Here is a 22,090-nt window from a genome sequence, read left to right as displayed (position 1 = left end):
TTAGATCTCTAATTGAAAGTATGCTACGGCGTTGTCAGACTGTAGTAGCATCAAGAGGTAGTAACACTAGCTATTTTTAAGTCAAAAATGTTTCAATTTAAGCTGTATTAGTGTGCATAACAATAATAATCGTTTTTCTTTATTTTGTTAAACGAACCATATTTTTGGTTTTAGGTTTTTTTTTCACCATCCTCAAAGTCAATTTTATTATTACCATCGAAATAATTGTGTTCATGTGTTCTATTCTTAATATATTTGTCAAAATATATGATAATACTGACGACAGTTAAAATAAATCGAAATGTATATATATTTTTAAGTCATTATGGTGGTAATATATTATAATATTACCACCATAATGATTTAAGAAATAAATTTCATGTCTATATATCTGAGTTATCTTTTGTTGGTTTTTATTGATCGTTACTATTAATAATTTAGAAAGCGTTACACTTTAATTCGTTATTTACCCTAAATTAATATGTACAACTTGTTAGTTTAAAGAAATAATGAAACGCGTATTCTTTTCTCAGAGAAAATTGTTCATTACGTTTGCTTAATTGCAAACAAAGGTTGGTAATACAGCATTTTCTATGCTATGAAGAAGTTCTAATCTCTCTTGGTTGCAAAACTGAAATCGTTTAGAAGAAATATTTAGGAATGCAATCAAAGTATCATTGAACTTTGAGTCAATAGCTTTGTTTTTGAAAATTATGTTCAATAGAAGCAAAGAAGCGGTCAGATCGTTTGTCACGAACATAAACTTGTTTTCAGTTTTTAACAAGCCCATATAAGTAATGACGCTGAGTAAGAACCGTTCGCTATTTCTTTCGTTGACATATGGCAGCAGGTAATCTTTTGTCATTGAAATTGTGGCTGAGTTATCAAGTTGTACAAAATATTTGCAGATCATAATAAAGCATTTAATCAGATACTCAGTTTCTTCGTGTTGCTTAAAGTGTTTCATTTCTTCTATAAAACACGTTTTTAATAATTTAACTCTAGGTGTTAAAAGACCGTACAAGTTCTTGTTGGGTTTTGCAACAAGTTCGGCAACAAATCTAATATCTTTAATCAAAATATTACTTCCTATGAACACACTTTCTAAAAACACTATCAAAGCATTTGCATTCTCCTTTATTTGTGATAGAGATAGTTCAAGGGAGTCTTCTCGAAACTCCATCAAATAATTGACAACGCTTTCAAAATCACAGAAATGGTTTTCATTTAGCATATGATAAATTGCTCGAGCTTTCTCAACATCGTTGTTGTCTTTGACTTTGGCATAGTCTATTGAAAGCCTACGATATAACTGAGCTACTTCTTTTGAACTGAATAGGGAAGGTTTGATGGAGGCTAGCCAAGACTCAACTCCGTCATCTTTTACAGCTGATGTTATTAAGTGCGTGTCTTCCACAAACCTTTGATCAAAAGTCACTTTATCGAAACCTAAAATATTTTGCAACAGAAATTACATAATGATAAGAAAGTACCTGTTTTTAGGAAAGACTTTGGCAATTTTCTGCAAATTTCTTATATTTTTCGCGAAACATGTTAAAGAAAAAAAACGAAAGCTTTTAATCCGTGTTTAAAATTCAAGTTGTTGGTTTCTAATAATTTAAGAGTTTTCAAATATTGCGGATTTTCACTAATATTATAAAAAAAGAGAACCTTCAGAAACCAAAAAAAAAGGTTAAAACTTGTTGATTAATACCTGTATTCCCATTTTGATTGTTTTTCTCTAAAAAAAACGACTCTTCTGATAGGGTTTTAAGATTCTCTGCTTTACAAATGTTGTCTTCATCGTGATCAAAACATATGACCGCAAAATCCTCAAATGTTTTCGCACGCAAATATTCCGGTTTCGAAACGTTTTCTGACAAGCTTTCACTTAAAGATATTTCTGGGTTTATGTAATCATCTATTATATCAAACGTTGCTACAGAATCGCTTAAGAATTTTTCGAAATGATCAGGTTCTTTTACCTTCTTTTTAGTAAATATTTTTTTCAAAACTCCATCAACATTATCTACAGAATTGGGTTCACGAAAAGAAATTTGTCTGACAGGTACTAAATTTATAGGGTGTCCAACCTTCGTTGAAATATTTCTTTCAATAGATGGTTTTGCTTTTAAATTCTCAGAAAAATGCTGTTTTATAAAAATTTCGTTTCTAACATTTGTCAAAAATGCTAATGATTCGTAATCGTTCGTACTTTCGCTTTCGTCTCGATGACGGGAAGATTCCAAACTTTTTGGCGATAAATAAACTTCATCAGCTGAACTACCTAAATGAATCCTTTTGCTTTCGCTTTTTTTGCTCTTAAGAAGGTTAAGCTCATCAAATTTTGGAAGAGTTTGGTAATCTAACTCTGCTTCTTTTTCGTATTCTTCTTCAACATCTTCGTATGGAATCATAACATTATCCCAAACAAGTGATGGCTTTTTTTGAATAAACCTGCGAGTAATGCTGTAATTAACGGTGCTGGAGGATTTCGAATAGCACCCGTCGATTGACGATTTACCGCCTGCAATTAAATCATCGGTGTCTTCTTGAAAATTATCTTCGGATAATATTGCATTCTTTTTTAAAGAATGATCTGCTTCCGTCACTTTGCAAAAGTTGTCTTTGAAAGTATTCACTACATCTGTTAAAGGTATCGTGTTTACAAATTCCATGTCGATTCCTAGTTTGTTTTTAGAATTAAAATTATCTTCGTTAGCATCTTCGCATTCATTCGTAGATTTTGCTAAAGAATCATCTGTATCTTCTCGAAAGTTATCTTCCGATATTACAGTATCCTTTTCTAGGGAATGATCTGCTTCCGTGACTTTGCAAACTATATCTTCGAAAGAGTTCGTTGCAGGTGTTATAGGGATCGTGTTTAAACATTCGTTGTCGATTCCTATGTTATTTTCAGCAACAAAAATACTTTCGTTAGCATCTTCGCATTCATTCGTAGATTTTGCTAAAGAATCATCTGTATCTTCTCGGAAGTTATCTTCCGATAATATTGTATTCTTAGCTAGAGAATGATCTGCTTCCGTGCCTTCGCAAACATTATCTTCAAAAGAGTTCTTAACATTTGTAGTAGGTGTCATGTTTAAACATTCTTTGCCGATTCGTAATTTATTTTCAGAATTAAAATTACTTTCATTTAGTTCTTTGTTGAGAGGAGCATCATACGTTAGAAGCTTATTAACACTTTGGTTATTAGAGATCGTTTTTGATAAGGCTGTTGCAAAGCTTTGTTCACTGTCTTTTAGTGTAAAACTCTCATTACCAGATATTTCGCATTCTGTTTTTGTTTCATAAATCGAACGCGGATCTTTTAAGCAATCATCAATCTTGTGGGTTATACTTTTTTCTTTTACTTGTTCGGCGTCTTTTGAATTGATCTCCTCTTTGTCGTAATCATACCATAAACACTTTTTTTGGAATTTTTTGTTTGAGTTGTCAGCTAAGATTTCTAAATGAGATGCTAGAATGTTTTTACTAGAACTTTGTTCTTCGTCGTTTTTCTCTGCTTGACAGCTCTCATCAAGTTTTAAAATGGCGTTTAAACTGCGATCTTCATATGGTTCTAACGGAATTTCGAATTCCAAACTAAAAATTTACTTACTTTTAAATGCAAATTCAAAAACTAAAGAAATATGTTAATATAATATATTAATACAAACAGGTACCTCGGCTTATGCAGGGAGTTTTCAGTGGTGGGACTATGTTTTTCCACAGCTTTGAATTCGCTTTCCTTTTCAATAAGAAGTTGATCGCTATTCCATTTCTCCAATGTAGCAAGGTTATTGTTTTTTTCTTCTACAGATCCGCTTTCATTTTCTTTTTTCTGGACTTCCTTTTCTTTACCTGTCAGTTGATCATCTTTTTGTTTTTCAAGGTGCTTTGCATAATTCTCCATCAAAGGATGTTCTTTGTTTTTCTTTTCCGACAATTGATGATAGTTACTATTTGTGGTTTCGAGAACTTTTTCAGATTTCCAAATTTCTAAACCCAAATTAAATCAAAACAACAACTTACCTTTCCCAGTGACAGAGGGTAGCAAACATCAGGGATGGTGTTTTTTAAATACACTCCATCTCAAATGTTTGCTGATCGATCCTCTGTTATCTAGTTTACTCTTTAATAAATTTTCTAAACTCTTAAAGAAGTTTGGAGATTTTTTTTTTTAAAAAAGACTGCAAAAGGAATTTTCTCAAAGTTTTGGCAAACAAAGTCGCTTGTCGGATTATTCATTACATTAACTGTAAATAAGTGTTGATTTAGCATTCTAGAAAAATATATTTATCTAAAGATTAAATGTTTAATTTGTTCAAGTGTACTCAGAAACTGATTTTTGATAAAGTTTACTGCTTATGGATCTTTTGTAAAACTTTTACAAACTTTAAAAACAATCCATAAGCATATAACGAATATGAGAAAACTTGTTTCTAAGTTAAAAATTAATTAGACAGAAGCACATAATTAATAACATTATTTTTTTTATTTGAAAATTTTATTTAAAAAAATGACAACAATTTAAGAATTTAAAATTTCTCTACCTTTGTTGTTATTCAAAACCTCTTCATAGTCCTCGTGGCCATGCAAATATCCGACGGCACCTACCGGATTGTGCAAATCACACTTTAGACCAGTTTTGTTTTTACTTTCGATAATTATTTCTAGACATTCATCTAAAAAGCTTTCATCTCCATTTTTATTGAAATTATTGTTCTTGGAATCTGGCTAAAAACAACAAATAATTTTCTTTAAAAAAAAAAAAAAACATAAAACCTTCTTATCGTGATAATAAAAAAAAACTCACCGTATGTTTGTGACCCTTTGTCGCCAACAAGCTAACATCTAAACATAATCAAATCAACAGCTTTGTTTTTATTTATTTCATCGTGGTTGACGATGTTGTTAACTTAACTGTATGGACTCAAAACTCGCAAGAAAAAAAAAAATCTTACCAGACTTTTGAGCATCGCTCTCATGCTCTGATGATCTTTCAAGAATAGGTGGCATATAGTTCAGTAACTCAAGAGTAATTTTTCTATCCTCTCCCATATCCTGTTGATAAAATGGCTCAATATCTTTTCCATCATTGTGTTTAGTAAGCGAATGGAGTTTCTCTGGTGAGCTGCTTGCGCTAGAGCTGTTTGTGTTCATGCATTCTTTTTCGTGGAGCTCAAAAGAATCGAGACGACTATCTCTTAAATATTCTACGTTATAATCTTCCTTTTCTATCAGTTTATTGCTGCTGTTACAGAGAGAATTAACTTTATTTTCATCTTCATCTTCGAGGTAAAACATACCATTTCTTTGACCAAGACGATTGGAGAGGGAGAGGTTATCAGATTCACTTCCGCTCGACAACTTCGATTTATCATCACACGTTTCCGATTGTATTTCTTTGTTGTCATCAAAAGAATTTTTTTCGTCGAAGATTAAGACACGAACATGTGCACCGTTTTTCCTTTCATTAGAAACTATGCTGCCAATCGATGTATGGGCAATGTTTGGAGTTTCTGTTTGAAATTTTTCTGGCGTCGAACTTTTCGGATAACTGAAGTCTGGATCTTCCCCTGCGCAAAAGCTGTTTAGTTCGACCTTTTTCAACGAATCTTCATAGTTATCATTAAATTTATCTGCACTACTATTTTCGCCAGACCCAAAAACAGATTTTTCAAAGGATTGAGACTTTCCTCCGAGTGAAAACTGTCCGTGCTCAATTACAGTGTGCGGAAGCAGAACATTACTTATTACATCGTTGGTTTTTTTTTCCTCGCCTAACCCAACACCTAATACTAAAGCCAGCAAACCCTTTTGGAGAGGATTGGTATTTAATGATGTTGAATTTGCAATTTTATCGGTATGGCATTCTGGGGTGAAGGTTATAGTATAAGTTTGTTTTTCATCGGGTGAATAATATCCACTGTCGGGTCGATCAATAGAAACTAACGGTTTAGAAGCATTATTATCCATCACACCTGTCACTTTTGTGCTTTCTAGTCTATTACTATTGGAACTTGTTTTGTTAATGTGCGGAGATGTTAATTTTTCTTCAGAAAAGGACTTCTTTAATGGGCTTAACCATTGCTTTATTTTTCCAAAGTTTAAATTAGTACTGTGCTTTCCTTTATCCTCGCTGTTCGAAGCATTTTTTTTTTTCGATGTAAAGCTAAAGCTTTTACTGAAACCTTTATGGTCCTCTCTACCAAGTTCATTGAGTGCAGTTAAATCCACTGAGTTGTTAAAACTGGTTGATGATGCGTACACATGTAATTGTTTTGAATTCGCTTCGGTTAAATCGAGTTGATAGCTATGAGTAAGCTCTCCTTCAATATTTGTTGAATCAACAAGCGAATCGGAAAATGTTCGAGAATTCTCGCTTTGGTCATAATTTTCTTCATGACTTGTATTTAAATCCCAAATCTCCCAGTGGTCTTCGTCTGTATTCATGTCAATATTTGCTTGTTCATTAAAAGCATTTAGCAAACTATCAAGACCACTTTTGTAACACGACTGAATTTCTTGGCTTTTATCAAAAGAGTTTGTCTTTGAACATTTTGATTCAAAACATTCTCTGTTTGTTTCTGCTCTACTCTTGATCTGTTCTTTTCTCGCTTCGATAAAATCTGCGTTATGTCTCCTCAATGCTTAAACACAAAAAAAGAGATTTATAAATATTTTGAAGAAGTGTGACCAGAGACACGAAAGAAAACATGATTCTATAATTAACTAAGCATACCATATTATAATCATTAACTTAACTATATTGTTTTAACATAATAAGTTGAAGCGTTCTTAGAGTGGATTCAAGAAGATTATATTTGCAATTCGACTGCTGAGCAATCCAAAGAGATTAAAGTTCACACGAGATTAATGTTTATATTTTGATTAATTTACGTAGTAAAATGCTAACGTTGTTAGTATTTCAAGATATTTCAATTTACAAACTTACAATTTTATCATAAAATGGTGTTTTTCGCTTTTCAGCCGCTTGAAAAAACAATCTTGAAATACACCTTAAATAAAAGTTATTAAAAATGTTTTTTTTAATTTTGTTATTTCAAAGCGACAAAAATTGCTACAAGACGAGCACTTGAACGGCAACTGGTACCAATAAGTTATAACATAGACTTATTTAAAACATTTTAGAATAAAAACTTTAGGTAGAAGTTAAAGTACAAAGATTTTCATGAGTGATTAGAAGTTACAAAAAAAATTCTTCTCCTTATAAACAGCATTTGTGACACTCCTTATTCACTGTAAATAATCACTAATCAACATTTCCTGTTTAATTGTTTGATATTTGACATAATTATGATATTCTTAACTCTTTATTTCATGATCAAATACACAAAACAATTAAAATATTCATACGTTGTTGTTGCTCGATTCAATCTTTTGTATAATCTGCTTTAGCATCTTTAAAGTTGGACTTTTAAAAAAAAGATCGGTTATGATAAGATACTTTATAATGACGAATCGTATCTTTCAAAATTAAGATTCCAAAAACTTGCTCATTATTAACACTAACAACTTTCAAACCACTTGGCAAGTGGTTTGAAAGTTGTTATTCGGCTTCTTTATTTGGAATCAATATTTCGAAGTTTTCTTTCAGCTTCCCGACTTTCCCATTCATTTTGGACTCGGGAAAAAAACTAGTCACTTGTTTGCATTTCTTTGATGATTCGTTTGAGAAAATTCAATGCTTTTTTCATTTTAGTTCCCATGCTCCTGGTTAAACTTGGCATTTTTATTTATATTAAAAAGTGAAAAAGTGTACAAACTTAATTTGTCTAAACAAAATATAAGTAAAGATTAAACGTAGATATTGCGACATCTTGTTTTTGTATGTAAGCAGTGTAAGAGTTACAAATCAAATGAGTTACATGAGTTTAAATGAGCTAAAGAGTTACAGATTAAAATCGGCAAAACCTTAATCCAAACCTTAAATCTGCTCTTTGGCTGAATTAATGCATTTAAAATTTTTTATAGACTTTATTTCGGAATTATTTCGTTGCTATTCAAAATACTTTCGTCTGTCAGCAAGCTTTTGTATTCCATCATCATAAAATGTTTTAAGCTCAAAAAAAGTTCGGGTAACGATTTCTTTCATGGATTTCGCGCATTTCTTTCATGCAAATTATGAGTGAACAGCATTCATTTGTCGCACAGACATTTCTAAAAACTGACGAAACAAATCTACAGTTGTACTACAGTAACAAGCGAAGCAGTGACTTTGGGTTGAAAGCTTTTAAAATTATCTGCGCTTCTCTCATAAAAGAAGAGATTTGTTGTTTATCACAAATTCGCATTAACATTTTTTAGTTTTAATCTGGCGATCAATGAATGATACTTGTTACCCCCGCTTTTAGGGTGGTGTTAAGTGTTTCATTCACGGTGTAATACAGACGTATAAAATTTTTTATCTGAAACTCCCCTTAAAAAACTTAAGAATACTTACGTTTTATTGTGGTTTCACTTATCTTTTCCTCCCAGCGATTCGGAAACCTTATAGCTTCTTTTGCTTCTAGCCGATATTGATCTGGGAGATGGAAACTTGTGGTTGCATCTACTGCAATGTCTTCTCCTAACAAATTTAGTCCTTCGTTAAAACTGCAGCTTGTTTTCAAAAGGTCCTTGGTTACTTTATTTGATACGTCCATACAATTCTTTCTTTTTATTTCTTTGTTTCTTAGCATTGACTGCATTTTGCTGTCAGCGTGTGTTGCATTCTGAAAAAGACAAAAATTTAATCGATTTAAAACTTATTTAAAAAGAGTTTTTTAAAAATAAAAGTTTTTGATAATTTCAAGCAATAACGCTACTTTATTCTGTCTCAGGAGTTGCCACAATACCGTCCACGGGTCAGATCCGGATCGAAATAACCTTTTATTTGGCCCACCAGTTAGTTTATAATTTATCAATGATTTAGCCCACCTTAAGTCTATATCCAATCCGGGAAGTTGGTTGTATTATGCCATACCTGTTCTATCTTTTAAGTGGAAAAGTTAAATAAATTAAAGATTTTATACCTAACCTTTGATTGAATTCCAGTTAAATATGGCAAGAGTGCGGGTTTCTGCAATATAATGGCTAAATCTAGTGCGCTGAACCCCAAACTGTCTTTAGCGGAGGTGTCATAATTAGATGAAACTAATCTATGTTCATTAAAAAAATTTTCACTTTCAAATAAGATATTACAAACATCTTTCGCAAGTTTTAGTAGAATTAATGTCTTTGAAACCTCCTAAATATATAAACGTATTTAGGTAATTTAAAGTTAACAATGCTTTCAATATTTCGAAAGTTTCAATATATATATCATAATTGTATATTTCGTGTATTTAATCACGGAATGTTAAAAAAAAAAATCAACGTAACATTGCTTTTGCTTTAAAACATTTTACGGTAAAGATTTGTTTTTTGAGGTGTGTTTCGCGGTATTCACTTTTTTTATGAGAAAAATACTTTAGAGTACTTGACACAAGTTCTAACCATCTCACAAAACGTGTAAAATATGTATTTAAAACCATTCTGAATAAAAAATTTAACTTTTTTTCATTTAAGTGTAATGAAATTTTAATGATTGAAATTTTCTTTCGATAAAACAAAAATTGCGATGAGATTCAGGATTATCTTTTTTTTTTTCTACACTTTGACTATTAGCTTTTACAAGATGACGATTAATATTAGAGAAAACAAACTTATCTTTTATATTTTTGATTCCTCAATGGAAATATATTGGTAATTGAAACAATACATGACTTTTTAATTATGTCAACATTGAATCTGTTTTTTGCGTCATTTTAACGACAAAGTTTATATTTTTGAGTAAAAAGTTTTTTGAAGACCTTTTTTTTTTTTTTTGATTAATTGAAGTAATTGAAGTAATTAATTTTGATTAATTGAAGTGTTTTATAATGGAATCGTGGAAAATCATGACAGTTTTGAAGAAGAGGAAGCAACAATTGCCTCTGCATATCGAAAATGTAAAAAATATAAAGATCTTTCTCTAAAGGCAGCCTTGTAAAAAGTTTCTGAAGGAACCTTATCAGTTTATGCTGCCTCCAGAAATTTCATAACAGAACAAACGATTAGGCAGCATTTAAAGAAACAACAAAACGGAGGTCTGAAGGAAACTGGTCCTGAAAATGTCTTAACTGAATTTGAAGAAGAACATTTTGTCGAATGGCTTGTTGTATCATCTGATTTTTAGGCGATCCTAAAACGTAGGATGATTTAACTAAGACTGCTTCAGACGTATGAAAATCTTCTCAAATCTTCCGATACTCTACTGTTTAAAAATGGACTTCGAACTGAGTATTGGGTAAAACCATTCCTTAAAAGAAATCCTGGAAAGGTTTTTCGTACTCCTGAATCTATTAGCAGAGTAGCAGCATGAGTTGCCAGCCAGCAAAATCAAGAAACTTTTTGAACATTTTCATAACTTTTCAGAAAAGAATGGTTTGCTTCATGTTCTTGATTGTCAAGATGCTTACAACGATTGTGATGAGATAATTTTTGAATTAAACCCGAGCATGAAGAGGGTTCTTTCAAGAAAAGGTGCAAAAAAAGTTTACAAAGTTAATTCCTTAAGACCTAAAGAAAACATGCCACTGCCTGTTACTGCTTCCCAGTAGGTATTAGACGTCCTTAGACGTCCAATGTTTACTGGGTTTGGAGCTAATGGTTTTATATCAATTACCCAGGTCATTTCAAAAGTTTATTCGGATTTTTTCAAAGTTTATTCGAAGATCTTGCTTATGCTTCTAGACCTGTCAAAGGTGATTTTCTATTCACTCAAACTAAATCTGTACGGTAAAATCAGCGCTCTTTCAAAAATTATATTTAGGGAACCGATAAGGAATTGAAAGATGTTGCACTTCCTGTTTTCATATTCTTACACAACCATCCAAATCACATTAATGTTCATTTCATGAAACTAATAAAGATGGAAAAAGCAAAAATAAAATCAAAGTCATCTAAACCTGATGCTAAAAAGAAGCGTGGAAGACCAGCTCATATTCAATGAAATTTTTTTGTTTTGAGTGAAATTTTGAACGTTTTGAGAAATTAGAATTTCTTTCATTCTCATAAACTAAAATGCAATAAAAGCAATTTAACCTTAATGTCTCTTAAAGTTATTGCATTTTTTCCTATAAGAATTTTTTAAAATACCGCAAAAAACAGATTTCATACGGTAAAAAATAGATTTGTTAGTTAATTTTGTTTATTAGTCAAGCCGTTGAGGTGCATTTAAAAGGGGATAGCAATGTGTATAATCATTTCTTTACCACACATTTTGGTCCATATTTTATTTGAAAAGATATATGACTCAAAAGTTATAAGTGCTCAAAGTTTCTTAGAACGGAAATACCGCAAAAGATAAATCTTTTAACCTAACTTATAAAATTGTAACGGCAGCGATAATTATGCATCACTAGTTATGACATAAAAACAAATTAAAAATACCTTATAATTTCTCTTTTGTTGTCCAGAATTACAGCTCGATGTAACGGTCCATAGCCAAAATCATTAATTTCTTTGAAACTTGCATCCATTATTCTTTCATAAAAAAAAAAGGTTAATATAAAGAGATCCATGATCCAATATCCTGTTTACTTTACATTACTATTAAGCTCTTTAAGAATCTCTAAGTTGTTTTTACAAATAATCAAATAGAAAAAAATACTTGTTAAAGAAACTCAAGATATATGTAAATATATAGTTGCCATTTTAAAATCACCATTTCTACGTGTTGTTCGACTTAACTGTAACGACAAAAGGCTTTAACATCAAAAGATTCGTTTACTGATAAGATTTATTCTAGTAAACTATATAGGCCGAAAAGCTAATTGAATTTTAAATATCAAATCATCACATCTGGCAATTGAAAGACTTAACAAAATTTATAGATAAAATTGTCCCATGAGATATGGGATAATGCTATGGAAAAAAGGGAGGAACGTGGAGAATGTAAAAAAGCCAATAAAATAGAAAAAAAAAAAAAAACTATTTTGCAGAAATTTATTGTGATCATAGTTTTGTAGATCCTTTTGCCAGCCATTTAGGTTGGCAAAAATATCTACGAAATGCTGTATTCGCATATTTGTATTGTTGATTTATAAAGGTTTTCTTCTTCTATAAAAAGAATAATTTAAATGCAAAAAGTTTGGATTAAGGAAGTACGTAAGAAAATGTATGTTATACCTAATCTTGCAAGTTTAAACAAAAGATAAACAAAGTATTACATATTTAGTTTATATATAAAGCAAACTTTATACAATCTTTAACCGCATTGATGAGCTAGCTAAACCATTAAACAGGCGGTTGCACGTCCAATTAAATGAAAGAAATTTTTATAAACTCTTATTCATGCGCAATAAATTAGAAATTACTTACCTCAAACTTTGAGTCAAACAAAATAACGTTAACCGCAGCTTTTTTTTTAAACTTTTTTTTCTTTTACACTAATTTCTTTTTCTATTTTTTATCCGTTAAAAAAGAAAAAGAAATATTAGTTAAAGAAAAGTAGTAGGTAGAAAGTAGATTTAGAATTTAACTTATAATCTGAAGAAATGCACTGAACAGTCGCAAACATTAACAAATTGTTTCATTAATAACGTCACTTAGTCTCTCAAGTTAATAGGGATCAGCATTCTGGCCGAGAATGATCGAGTTTGATTGCAAATTCCGAATCCCGTCAGAATCAACCGCAACGCAGACCCGTATACGTTAGCTTAAACTCACTGCGTCCGTCGTTAAAAAATATAGTGCGTACTTATGTAATTCAAAACTTACGAGCCGAAGAAAACACTTATATGGTGAAGAAGCACAGTTACAATGGCTAGTGCGAGATGATGGTATAAGGAATACAATAAGAAACACAACTAGAAATACAACTATTTGTGGAACTTAAAGTTTCAAGGCTAATCATCAGCCACAATAAAATAACAAAAGGGGTTTAAGAAATAGAAACCTGCTCTCTATTGAGTTTCGATGTCGTAAAGAAGAAATATTTATCTGATCGTACAACTTTCATATATTCTTTTTAAGCCTTTACATAAGAGAATATATAACTAAGGGTTATATAAATGAATTTACAGGAACTGATAATTATATTTCAAATAAATCATGCTGAATTCTTTATTTACATCATGCGTTTGTAAAGTTTTTTAAACCGCACTACGAAAACATCATTGCACCTGTTAACTAGTGCAATCCTTAAAACACGGTTCACACTTAACGATACGCAGCGTTAAGAAACATGTCTGAGTACCAATCTTATGAGCGAGTATTATATTACACAAAAGTAAAAATTAACTTACTTGCTAACTTTGTAGTTTTTTAATAACCTAAAGGACAAAAAAGTGCGTGTGTGTGCGCACGTGTGTGTGTAGATTTGATGAGGGTAAACAAGTTTGTGCACTACTTTCAGACGTTAGCCAGTCAGCATTTATGCTAGTTCGCAATTTGCAAATTTGTGAAACTACGTTATGCACTTAAACACTGAAGGTGTTTAAAATATTTCTATTTATGCAACCTCCCCATAAATGAGCTGCTTAAGTATGTGATAACTGAGTTTAATAATTAATAGGACAAATTTGAAATCAATCATTAAAGTAAAAAACTAAAAGTTAAAAACCAAACCAAGCTCTCAACTCTTTTCCCCACCACAATAAACTTTTGACCATTTCAAAAACAAAGTTAATAGAGAAATAAATCGTAGCTTTGCTTACCAGAAAATATTTGAAAATGAGGATTGCATATATATGAGTATATAATATATATCCAAAAATTACAAACTCAAAAATACTGTAAGTTTTTCACATCATTTTTTTAGTTTGATTTACTTTTTAAGTCTTTAATTGCAAAATTACGCAACGACTTTCATCATTCCAAACTTAACTCTCTAACAAACCACTCAATTAACAATAGTTTCCATAATTAAGAAAACCACTTATCGCTTTAAATCATCTCCTGGAAAACAATAAGTTTGCTCAAATTATAATAATATTATCTGAGGAGAAGAGCTGTTAATAAAAGTTTTAAAACAACTTTGCCACTAATTACATTAAACTTATATAGATGCAGAGAATGCGAAACGCTTAAATAAGGGTATAACGCAGGATTAGAAATTTTCAATGAGCAAACCAATTGAAGTCTGTAAATTTTCTAAAACAGTTCACTATGGTTGTGGAACAAGAATTTTTTTGATAAATAAAATCTCTAAAATCTAAAATAAATCAATCTAAAAAAATGTATTAAATCAATCGAAAATGTATTAAATCGATCGAAAATCTATTAAATCGATCTAAAATATTTTAGAATGCGAACGGAGAGGGCATACTCTTCAGTCTTCTGCAAAATTCGCGAGACTTAACCGCCTGAATAAGAGAACGGGAAAAGCTTGGGTATTTTAAAACTTTATTATTGGCTGTTAAATAAATATCGACTTTACTGATGTCTAGCTAACTTTACTTGATTTTCTTTTTTACTGAATTTGACACTTCAATTATCTACAAGACATTTGTTTATGTGTATGTAAAAGTTTAATTTTTGCAACGTTTTCCCATATTTCCTAATGGCTTGTACCAGTAAAGAAAACAGGCTAATTTGTTTCTTTTCAATCACATAAAGTCAGCAGGAAAAAAAAAATGAATCCAAATTATTATGTATTTATAAAGTAACACAAAAAAGATTACAAAAGATTGTAGTTTTCTGAGATTTTATGTAAATTTTAATGTAAACAAATTTTATGAACTTTTCTGAAGCGCTCTAGAAAATAGGTTAGAATTTTTCAAAACAATTTTATAACTAAAAAAAAATTTTGAACTATGTAAAAATATTTCAAAAAGCCTTCACATTTTTATAAAGTGGCAACCCTTTTTTCCAAATACAAAAAGCACGGTATTATCCGAACATAACTTAAAAACAATTATCTTAAATTAAAAGCAATTAAAAGCTGCATAAAAGTTTCACAATTATGCACCACACCACACAAATAATTGAGAACGTCATGCAAATAATCAAGAAGTAGATCGTTAATCAACCGCAAAGAGTTTATTCACCGTAGAAAACATAAACTTGGCGAAAAACCTAGAAAATCTAGGCTGCTTACCTAGTTTATGGGCATACCTAGTTATGAACAAAAAAAACTGGTCCAACTAATTTTCACCTAGTTTAAAAGAGCAAAGTAGGAGAAAAAAAACTAGGCTAACTCTTTTACTTACTTTAAACTATTGCAGCTCAATCGCAATAAACGCCAGTTGACAAATTTTGTGAGAAAAGGTTAAACTTTTAAGACTCAATCGCAATAAACGCCAGTCGACAAATTTTGTGAGAAAAGGTTAAACTTTTAAGACTAATATTTAAAGAGACTTTATGCAATTCAGCTTGTTGTGTTATTGAATTCATCTTTAATTAAAGACGTTCTTGCTAAAATGTTGCAACCTTTGATTGATTATTTGAAATTACTAGAAGATGAGAGAAATGAAGTTATAAAGGAAGGTACTGTTTATAAATTGAAAAGTTCGTCAGCAATTATTTGTGCTAATAATCTAGCAGCTCTGCAAATTGGTGTTATGATTAATTTAAGGTACACAGATCTTGCAGAATTTGTTTAGCTATTAAAAAAGAGAGACAAAAGATAACCCACTAATCTCAGTCCAGTATGAGGACAATTAAAGGGTATGATTGCCACATTAAGAATCCGAATGCAAAATAATATGGTCTGCAATTTGAGTCTCTATTTAATCAGGTAATATATTTTCATGTTGCTTAACTTTTTAAATAAAAAAATGTTGTTATTTTCTTATGCTGATCATGATTTATCAAATAAACCCTCAACTATCCCAGCTAGCCTATACAGACGGGTCCCGTACGGTATTGAACCGGGGATCTGGTATGGTTTTTATCCGGGTTATGGTACCGGGAGTCAGACGGGTCCCGTACGGTATTGAACCGGGGATCTGGTATGGTTTTTATCCGGGTTATGGTACCGGGAGTCAGACGGGTCCCGTACGGTATTGAACCGGGGATCTGGTATGGTTTTTATCCGGGTTATGGTACCGGGAGTCAGACGGGAACCGTACGGTTTTCCCGGGCGTTAACACCACATATCGACTGTTTTAGAATTTACCTCAGGGATGAAGTTTGAAATTGCCATTTTGTTGTGTGAAAGTTTTTGCTATATTTTGTTAATATTATATTTCTTTTACGCTTTAATGTTGTTTCTTTTTCAAATATTGGTATATATTTTTTTGCATATATTTTCCAAATATTTCCTTAAAGTTATCCGTTTTCAAATTATGATTGTCGGATAAGAACAACTTTTTTACTGTTTGATTATAGTAAAATATATTTGAGGATAATTTTTTTACTAACTGTATTTTAGGTATTTCAAGTTCATTATGTTTTCGTTATGTTTGCAATAACTATTTATAAATAATTCTATGTTGATTTTTGCAAATTGATTGAAACATTAAGTTGAAAACACTGGTTTTTAGTTGTCTGAGATACTGTAATTAAACTACGCGCGAAAGCAATTACAGAGTGGACATTGCGCAGTTTCCTTAAAATCTTATAAACAAACTTTGAGCGGTATTTTTATGGACATATTTGAGTTGATTTGTAAAGTGTAAATTGAAGGCGAATTTTTTGTGGATGGGAGTTTTCTTATTAGAAGAGAAAATGTAGAGTTGAAACGTTGCGTTCGCCGCGAGAAAGTAACATATATGTTGTTAATAATTTTTATCGCATATAATTTATAAAATCTATCTTCATTTAATTTATAATAATAAAACTATTTTGGTAATTGGGGAATATTTATAACCTTATAAGATTTTATTACCCATGTTCTTTTTTTATATTATTTGTTATTATATTGCTATCTATTTATTGTTTGTTAATTTTGTAAAATAACAGAAAAACATTTTTTAAAATTAAAAAGATATAAGTAACCTTATTATGAGTTCAGACAGAACAAAACGTAGAAAAACTGCTGCTGAAATAGCAAAAAATGTGAAAGAAGTATCATGCAATGAATCCGAGTTGTTGAATAATATTTTAGTGTTTAACTCTTCTAAATCCAATTGTCAAAAATACTTTTGTACTCGAGTCTTCTCCTAAAAATCCCGAAAATTAATGCTGGTCGGATGACAATATAAATTTACCTTTTACTAACTCTATCATTAGTTTTGAAGAATCTAGTGATAACATCAAATGGAAAGCATAGTGTTTTAAATAATTTGCTTCAGAATTTGTAAAAATCAAATTTAGGTTTGCCTAAAGATGCTAGAACACTTCTTAGAACTGATCGAAACATTATTACTGCTTCTGTAGCTGGTGGTGAATATTTTTATATAGGAATAAAAAACTGGTTATCTTTGTTCCTAAATAAATCTTCAATTTCATCTGATATTACACAGCTTACAATTCACAGAAATATTGATGGTATTCCTTTATTTAACACCCCAAATGTTTCTCTCTGGCTAATTCTTGGTTCGATTGTAGAACTTGAAGGTAACACAATCTATCAAGCAAAACATGGCCTATTTAATGACATCTAAGCAAGCGCAACAGTGTAGCTTGATTGGTCAACGAAGCAAAATCAAATTTTGAGCACTGCAACACTTTCAGATTTTGTTTAGTAAGTATTCACTTCAAAGTTGTATGCCCTCATTTAATAGCAACATATTAATCTTGAGTTATTTATTTAGATCACAACATTTAGCCCAGAAAAGTAATACTTGCTAAATGGTGTAATAATAATAATTTAACATGTATACTGCGGCATCAACATAATTGTTGTATATGTATATAGGTGCTGCTAAACAGAACTTTGCCACTAAGGACACAACCAAGGAGATGCTTGAGAAGTAACTTTCTACGTGGTTTGGAAATTCACGGGATTGTGGGGAAGGAAGCCGAAAACCGAAAGGGAAGAATGCAACAGAAGTCAATAATGTAATACAAGTTCCTGATGATGCAGTTACAAATGTTAAACAGTGAACAATGTTTTTTAATCTAGCATCAGTTAAGAGTTAACAAACTGTTTGCCATGGTCTTATGATTTATTAAAAATAGTACACAATGTGATCTGTTTTTCAAGCACTGTATACATTTTACTGGTTTGTCCAGCCTGTAACTATATTTGTATGTTAAATGATATTATTGGTGCATTTTTTGAAAACTTCTTAGTTTATGACTTGTAATTGCTTTTTTTTTTCAATAGACTCTTGCATATAGTTAATCGCTTCTCAGTTTTAGCAATTATTTGTGGTAGTGTTATTGTTTCAATTAATAAAATGCATCTTATCTGCTAGCAATGTAGCTACAGGACTTAGAAATGTGACATAGCGATAATAATAATAATAATAATAATATAATAAAAATAATAACAATAATGATACTAATAATACTAATACTAATAATAATAATACTAACAATAATAATAATAATAATAATAATAATAATAATAATAATAATAATAATAATAATAATAATAATAATAATAATAATAATAATAATAATAATAATAACAATAATAATAATAATAATAATAATAATAATAGTAATAGTAATAATAATAATGATAATAATAATAATAATAATAATAATAATAATAATAATAATAATAATAATAATAATAATAATAATAATAATAATCATTATTATTATATATTTTTATTATTATATAATAATCATGGGATCCATGTGGGTATAATAATCATGGGATCCTTGTGGGATCCATGTGGGTTATCCCAGCTGAATACCAGCTGGGTTCCGAACGGGTTCTGTTTGCTATCCCTTCTGAATACCATCTGGGTCCCGTTTGCGTTTTCTGGCAAATATCCCGGACGGGTCCCGTCTGGATCCCGCGGAAAAAAACCGGCGGGATCCGTCTGGATTACCCGTACGGGCCCCGTCCTGCGCCCCGGCTGGGACCCACCCGGGTACCTTACGGGCTGGCTAGCTGGGATGTGTTATGATATAAAATTATTCAAGCAAACAGCTTGTCAGTGCTGATGTCTGCTTTTTTTCTTTTATGATTGAAAATAAAGTGTCTTTTAATGATGAAAAAAGGTCTTAGATTCTTTTGTTAATGGACATTTTAGAAAATATTATTGCTAGACATGTTTCGGAACCACAAAAATGAGCCATTAAAAAATGACTTCAGGTGGGATAATTTAACAACTTTATCATAAACATTAAGAAGACTTTGAATGTGGTAAATTTACCCCAGAGATTCATCATCATTTACATTACCCAAAAGAAATGCAGTGCATGAATATGATTAAAAGCCGTAAAAGTATACCGCTGTATTTAACAGAAAGGCATGAGTCCTTTCAGTGTGCAAATTGAGCGCAATATATGTAATTTCTTCCATCAAAGTTTTAAACACTATAATGGGAAATTAATGTTTGTGGATGCGTTACTATCTTAATATAATAAAAAAAATAATTCAAATATAGTGAAAAAATAATTCAGATATAGTGAAAAAATAATTCAGATATAGTGAAAAAATAATTCAGATATAGTGAAAAAATAATTCAAATATAGTGAAAAAATAATTCAAATATAGTGAAAAAATAATTCAAATATAGTGAAAAAATAATTCAGATATAGTGAAAAAATAATTCAGATATAGTGAAAAAATAATTCAGATATAGTGAAAAAATAATTCAAATATAGTGAAAAAATAATTCAGATATAGTGAAAAAATAATTCAGATATAGTGAAAAAATAATTCAGATATAGTGAAAAAATAATTCAGATATAGTGAAAAAATAATTCAGATATAGTGAAAAAAAAATTCAAATATAGTGAAAAAATAATTCAAATATAGTGAAAAAATAATTCAAATATAGTGAAAAAATGTTATTACTTCATGCAATTAGCTCAGCACCAACTTTCATCTGAAATTTAGTTGATTATTACTCTTGATAATTGATATTTTAAAATTGCTACGGGTCTGTTTATTGCGTTATAAAAGGTTTATATTAACTTTAATTTAGCTTATGCTGCTGTCGTTTTGGAATAAACTACATGAAACTTTTTAATTCTTTAAAGTCATAACCTGCTAGGTATGTTTTATACATGTTTGTTAATTTACAACATATTAACCATATTTTTGGAAACTAGTCTTCTGCTTTTAAATGCTGGTTTATTAAAGATATGGTGATTATTTTGTTCTGTTGTAAAAATAGGCCTATATCCTTTTTGATTTACAGGTTCAATTATTTTGTTATAAAGATAGCATTTTTAAAGATATCATTGCTAAAGATAGATATTTGTATATGGTACATAAATAAATTTATGGTGTATATTTACTTTAAAAGCCTTAATTACTTTCTATATTTTATTTAATATTGATATGTTAGCATTGTTTTTTTTTTTGCATGAAAACTGATTCAATTGTGTAAGAAGTAAGAATGGCAACTCATGTATTAAACTAACTTGAAAAGGGAAGTAAAGTTGATTACAGTTGATTTTTAGAAGGCCACTGTAAATTAGCAATTAACAAATTATAGTTTCTTTTTTTTCAGAAAACTAGTTAATTAGCTATTTTCTAATTAGGTAAAACTAAGCAACTAAAACTTTACTAAGCCTACTTTTTACTCGGTCACTTGCCTAGTTTTCGTTTTGTGTTACGAATCTGGGTTTATGGCAGGCACCTGGCTGATAATAATAAAATTTTTTAGCTTTTTAGGGTAAATTTTTATGTATTTCTCTAGATGCTTGCAATCATCTCTGGGGAAAAATCAAGTTTCAGTGTCAAGTCGATCCAAGCTTTGATCTTCAAATATAGCTGATGGATATATATTCTCATGATTGGTTCAAATTAAGATGAAAAAATAATCTTTAGCATACAGATTAGATAAGGTCTACCGGTAAGGTCTGTTTGTTTTTAGAATAAGACAAAATATAAATTTTTCTTACCGTCAATAAACCTTATTAAACAATATAACTGGCATTATTATTAACCTAATACCCGCCATCATTCGAAAATTAAAAAAAAAAAAAAAGAAGAAAATCTTTACTTTTTTTTTATTTTTTTTTTTATAAATGTAAAGAGTTTCAAAATTGTTTTTTCGACATTCCTACTTTAGTGGCATTGGCAAGATGTAACTGAAAATTTACAATATGTATTATATAACTTTTTGATATTATAAACTGGTACAAATAATAGAACTTAAATTATAAAGTGCGAAAAGTTTAAAGGCACTTATGCAGAGGAACGTCACAACCTACGCAAATTCGTTTTCTTTCCACAAGCTGCACATCTTCATTGTGTATCAATAGGCTTTTACACATACTCTTCCGCCAACAATCTTTGATTTTTGTAGTTCTGGCGTTGTAAAACTAGTTTTTGCACCTGATAAACATCCAACTATTTTACTTTTCACATTAAGTAACGATAATACCTATGAGGGATAGAATACCTGGTACAATCTCCCGGTATTTAGAATGGCTACGTCTAAAAATTGAGTAAATAAAGACCACCAATTTTTTTTAACCACCAACTTTTTTTTTAACCTAATCCTTATCTTATATAAACTTATCTGCTTATACAACAAATCAACAATCAACATCCAGCAAATCAACGACAATCCCGGAAAAAGTTAGGGGATCTGTTCCTGATATTGGCTACCATATTTATAAAAAAAAAACTTGGGTTCAATGAAGCCATATGTAATTTAACACAGTTGTAGACTACACCGTCTCACATTTTTTAAGTTATAAAGTATTTTACAAAAATGCTCTGATCAAAAGGTCTCAAAGTTGAGAAGTGGGCAAAGTTAGACGATTCTACGGTACGTCAATATGTATACATTAAGTGATATAGAGAAGCACACATGAGCAAAATGTGCGTACCTGTCGAACATGTGCTTACCCTGTCGAAACTTGTAATAAAAATAAACAGAACTTTCCTGTAGACCTAACATATTGATAGTCTTTGAAGTAGTCCATTATAAAGGAGTTGCAAAACAGAAATCTTGTCATCAAAATTGTGTAGAACTAGAGCGCTATTAAAAAAGCAAAAACCAGTAAACAAAGCATTAAAAAACTGCATCAA

The 22,090-nt window shown here is 30.4% G+C and overlaps 1 protein-coding gene across 10 annotated transcripts; it reads right to left on the bottom strand.

The window, feature by feature from the left end:
• Nucleotides 1-450: 450 nt before the first annotated feature.
• On the bottom strand, nucleotides 451-13,875 carry LOC145192030 (uncharacterized). Of its 10 annotated transcripts, none has more exons than XM_090077582.1 (10): nucleotides 13,749-13,875; nucleotides 11,482-11,574; nucleotides 9,047-9,167; nucleotides 8,471-8,741; nucleotides 4,968-6,656; nucleotides 4,820-4,857; nucleotides 4,557-4,740; nucleotides 3,687-4,002; nucleotides 1,715-3,606; nucleotides 451-1,449 (listed from the first exon to the last, which is right to left on the bottom strand). In XM_090077582.1, the coding sequence occupies exons 2-10, from the start codon at nucleotides 11,568-11,570 to the stop codon at nucleotides 557-559; spliced, it is 5,493 nt and encodes a 1,830-aa protein (XP_089933708.1). In that variant the 5' UTR covers nucleotides 11,571-11,574; nucleotides 13,749-13,875; the 3' UTR covers nucleotides 451-556. The 10 variants fall into 10 exon arrangements, with proteins under 10 accessions (XP_089933708.1, XP_089933711.1, XP_089933709.1 ...); XM_090077585.1 differs by having other exon boundaries at nucleotides 9,047-9,256; nucleotides 13,749-13,850; XM_090077583.1 differs by lacking the exon at nucleotides 13,749-13,875 and adding an exon at nucleotides 12,989-13,005.
• Between the last annotated feature and the right edge of the window lie 8,215 nt (nucleotides 13,876-22,090).

The sequence above is a fragment of the Hydra viridissima genome, unplaced genomic scaffold (assembly GCF_058129835.1).
Source record: "Hydra viridissima isolate aposymbiotic clone 2 unplaced genomic scaffold, HvirCarnegie_v1 scaffold_2, whole genome shotgun sequence".
Lineage (NCBI taxonomy): Eukaryota > Metazoa > Cnidaria > Hydrozoa > Anthoathecata > Hydridae > Hydra > Hydra viridissima.
This window is presented reverse-complemented; position numbering and strand designations above follow the sequence as displayed.

Coding starts and splice junctions, on each gene's coding strand:
- LOC145192030 (XM_090077582.1), bottom strand. CDS start 11,570: ATGGATGCAAGTTTCAAAGAAATTAATGATTTTGGCTATGGACCGTTA. Junction 9,168..11,481: donor AACAAAAGAGAAATTATAAG/GTATTTTTAATT, acceptor TAATGAACATAG/ATTAGTTTCATCTAATTATG. Junction 8,742..9,046: donor TAACTGGAATTCAATCAAAG/GTTAGGTATAAA, acceptor TGTCTTTTTCAG/AATGCAACACACGCTGACAG.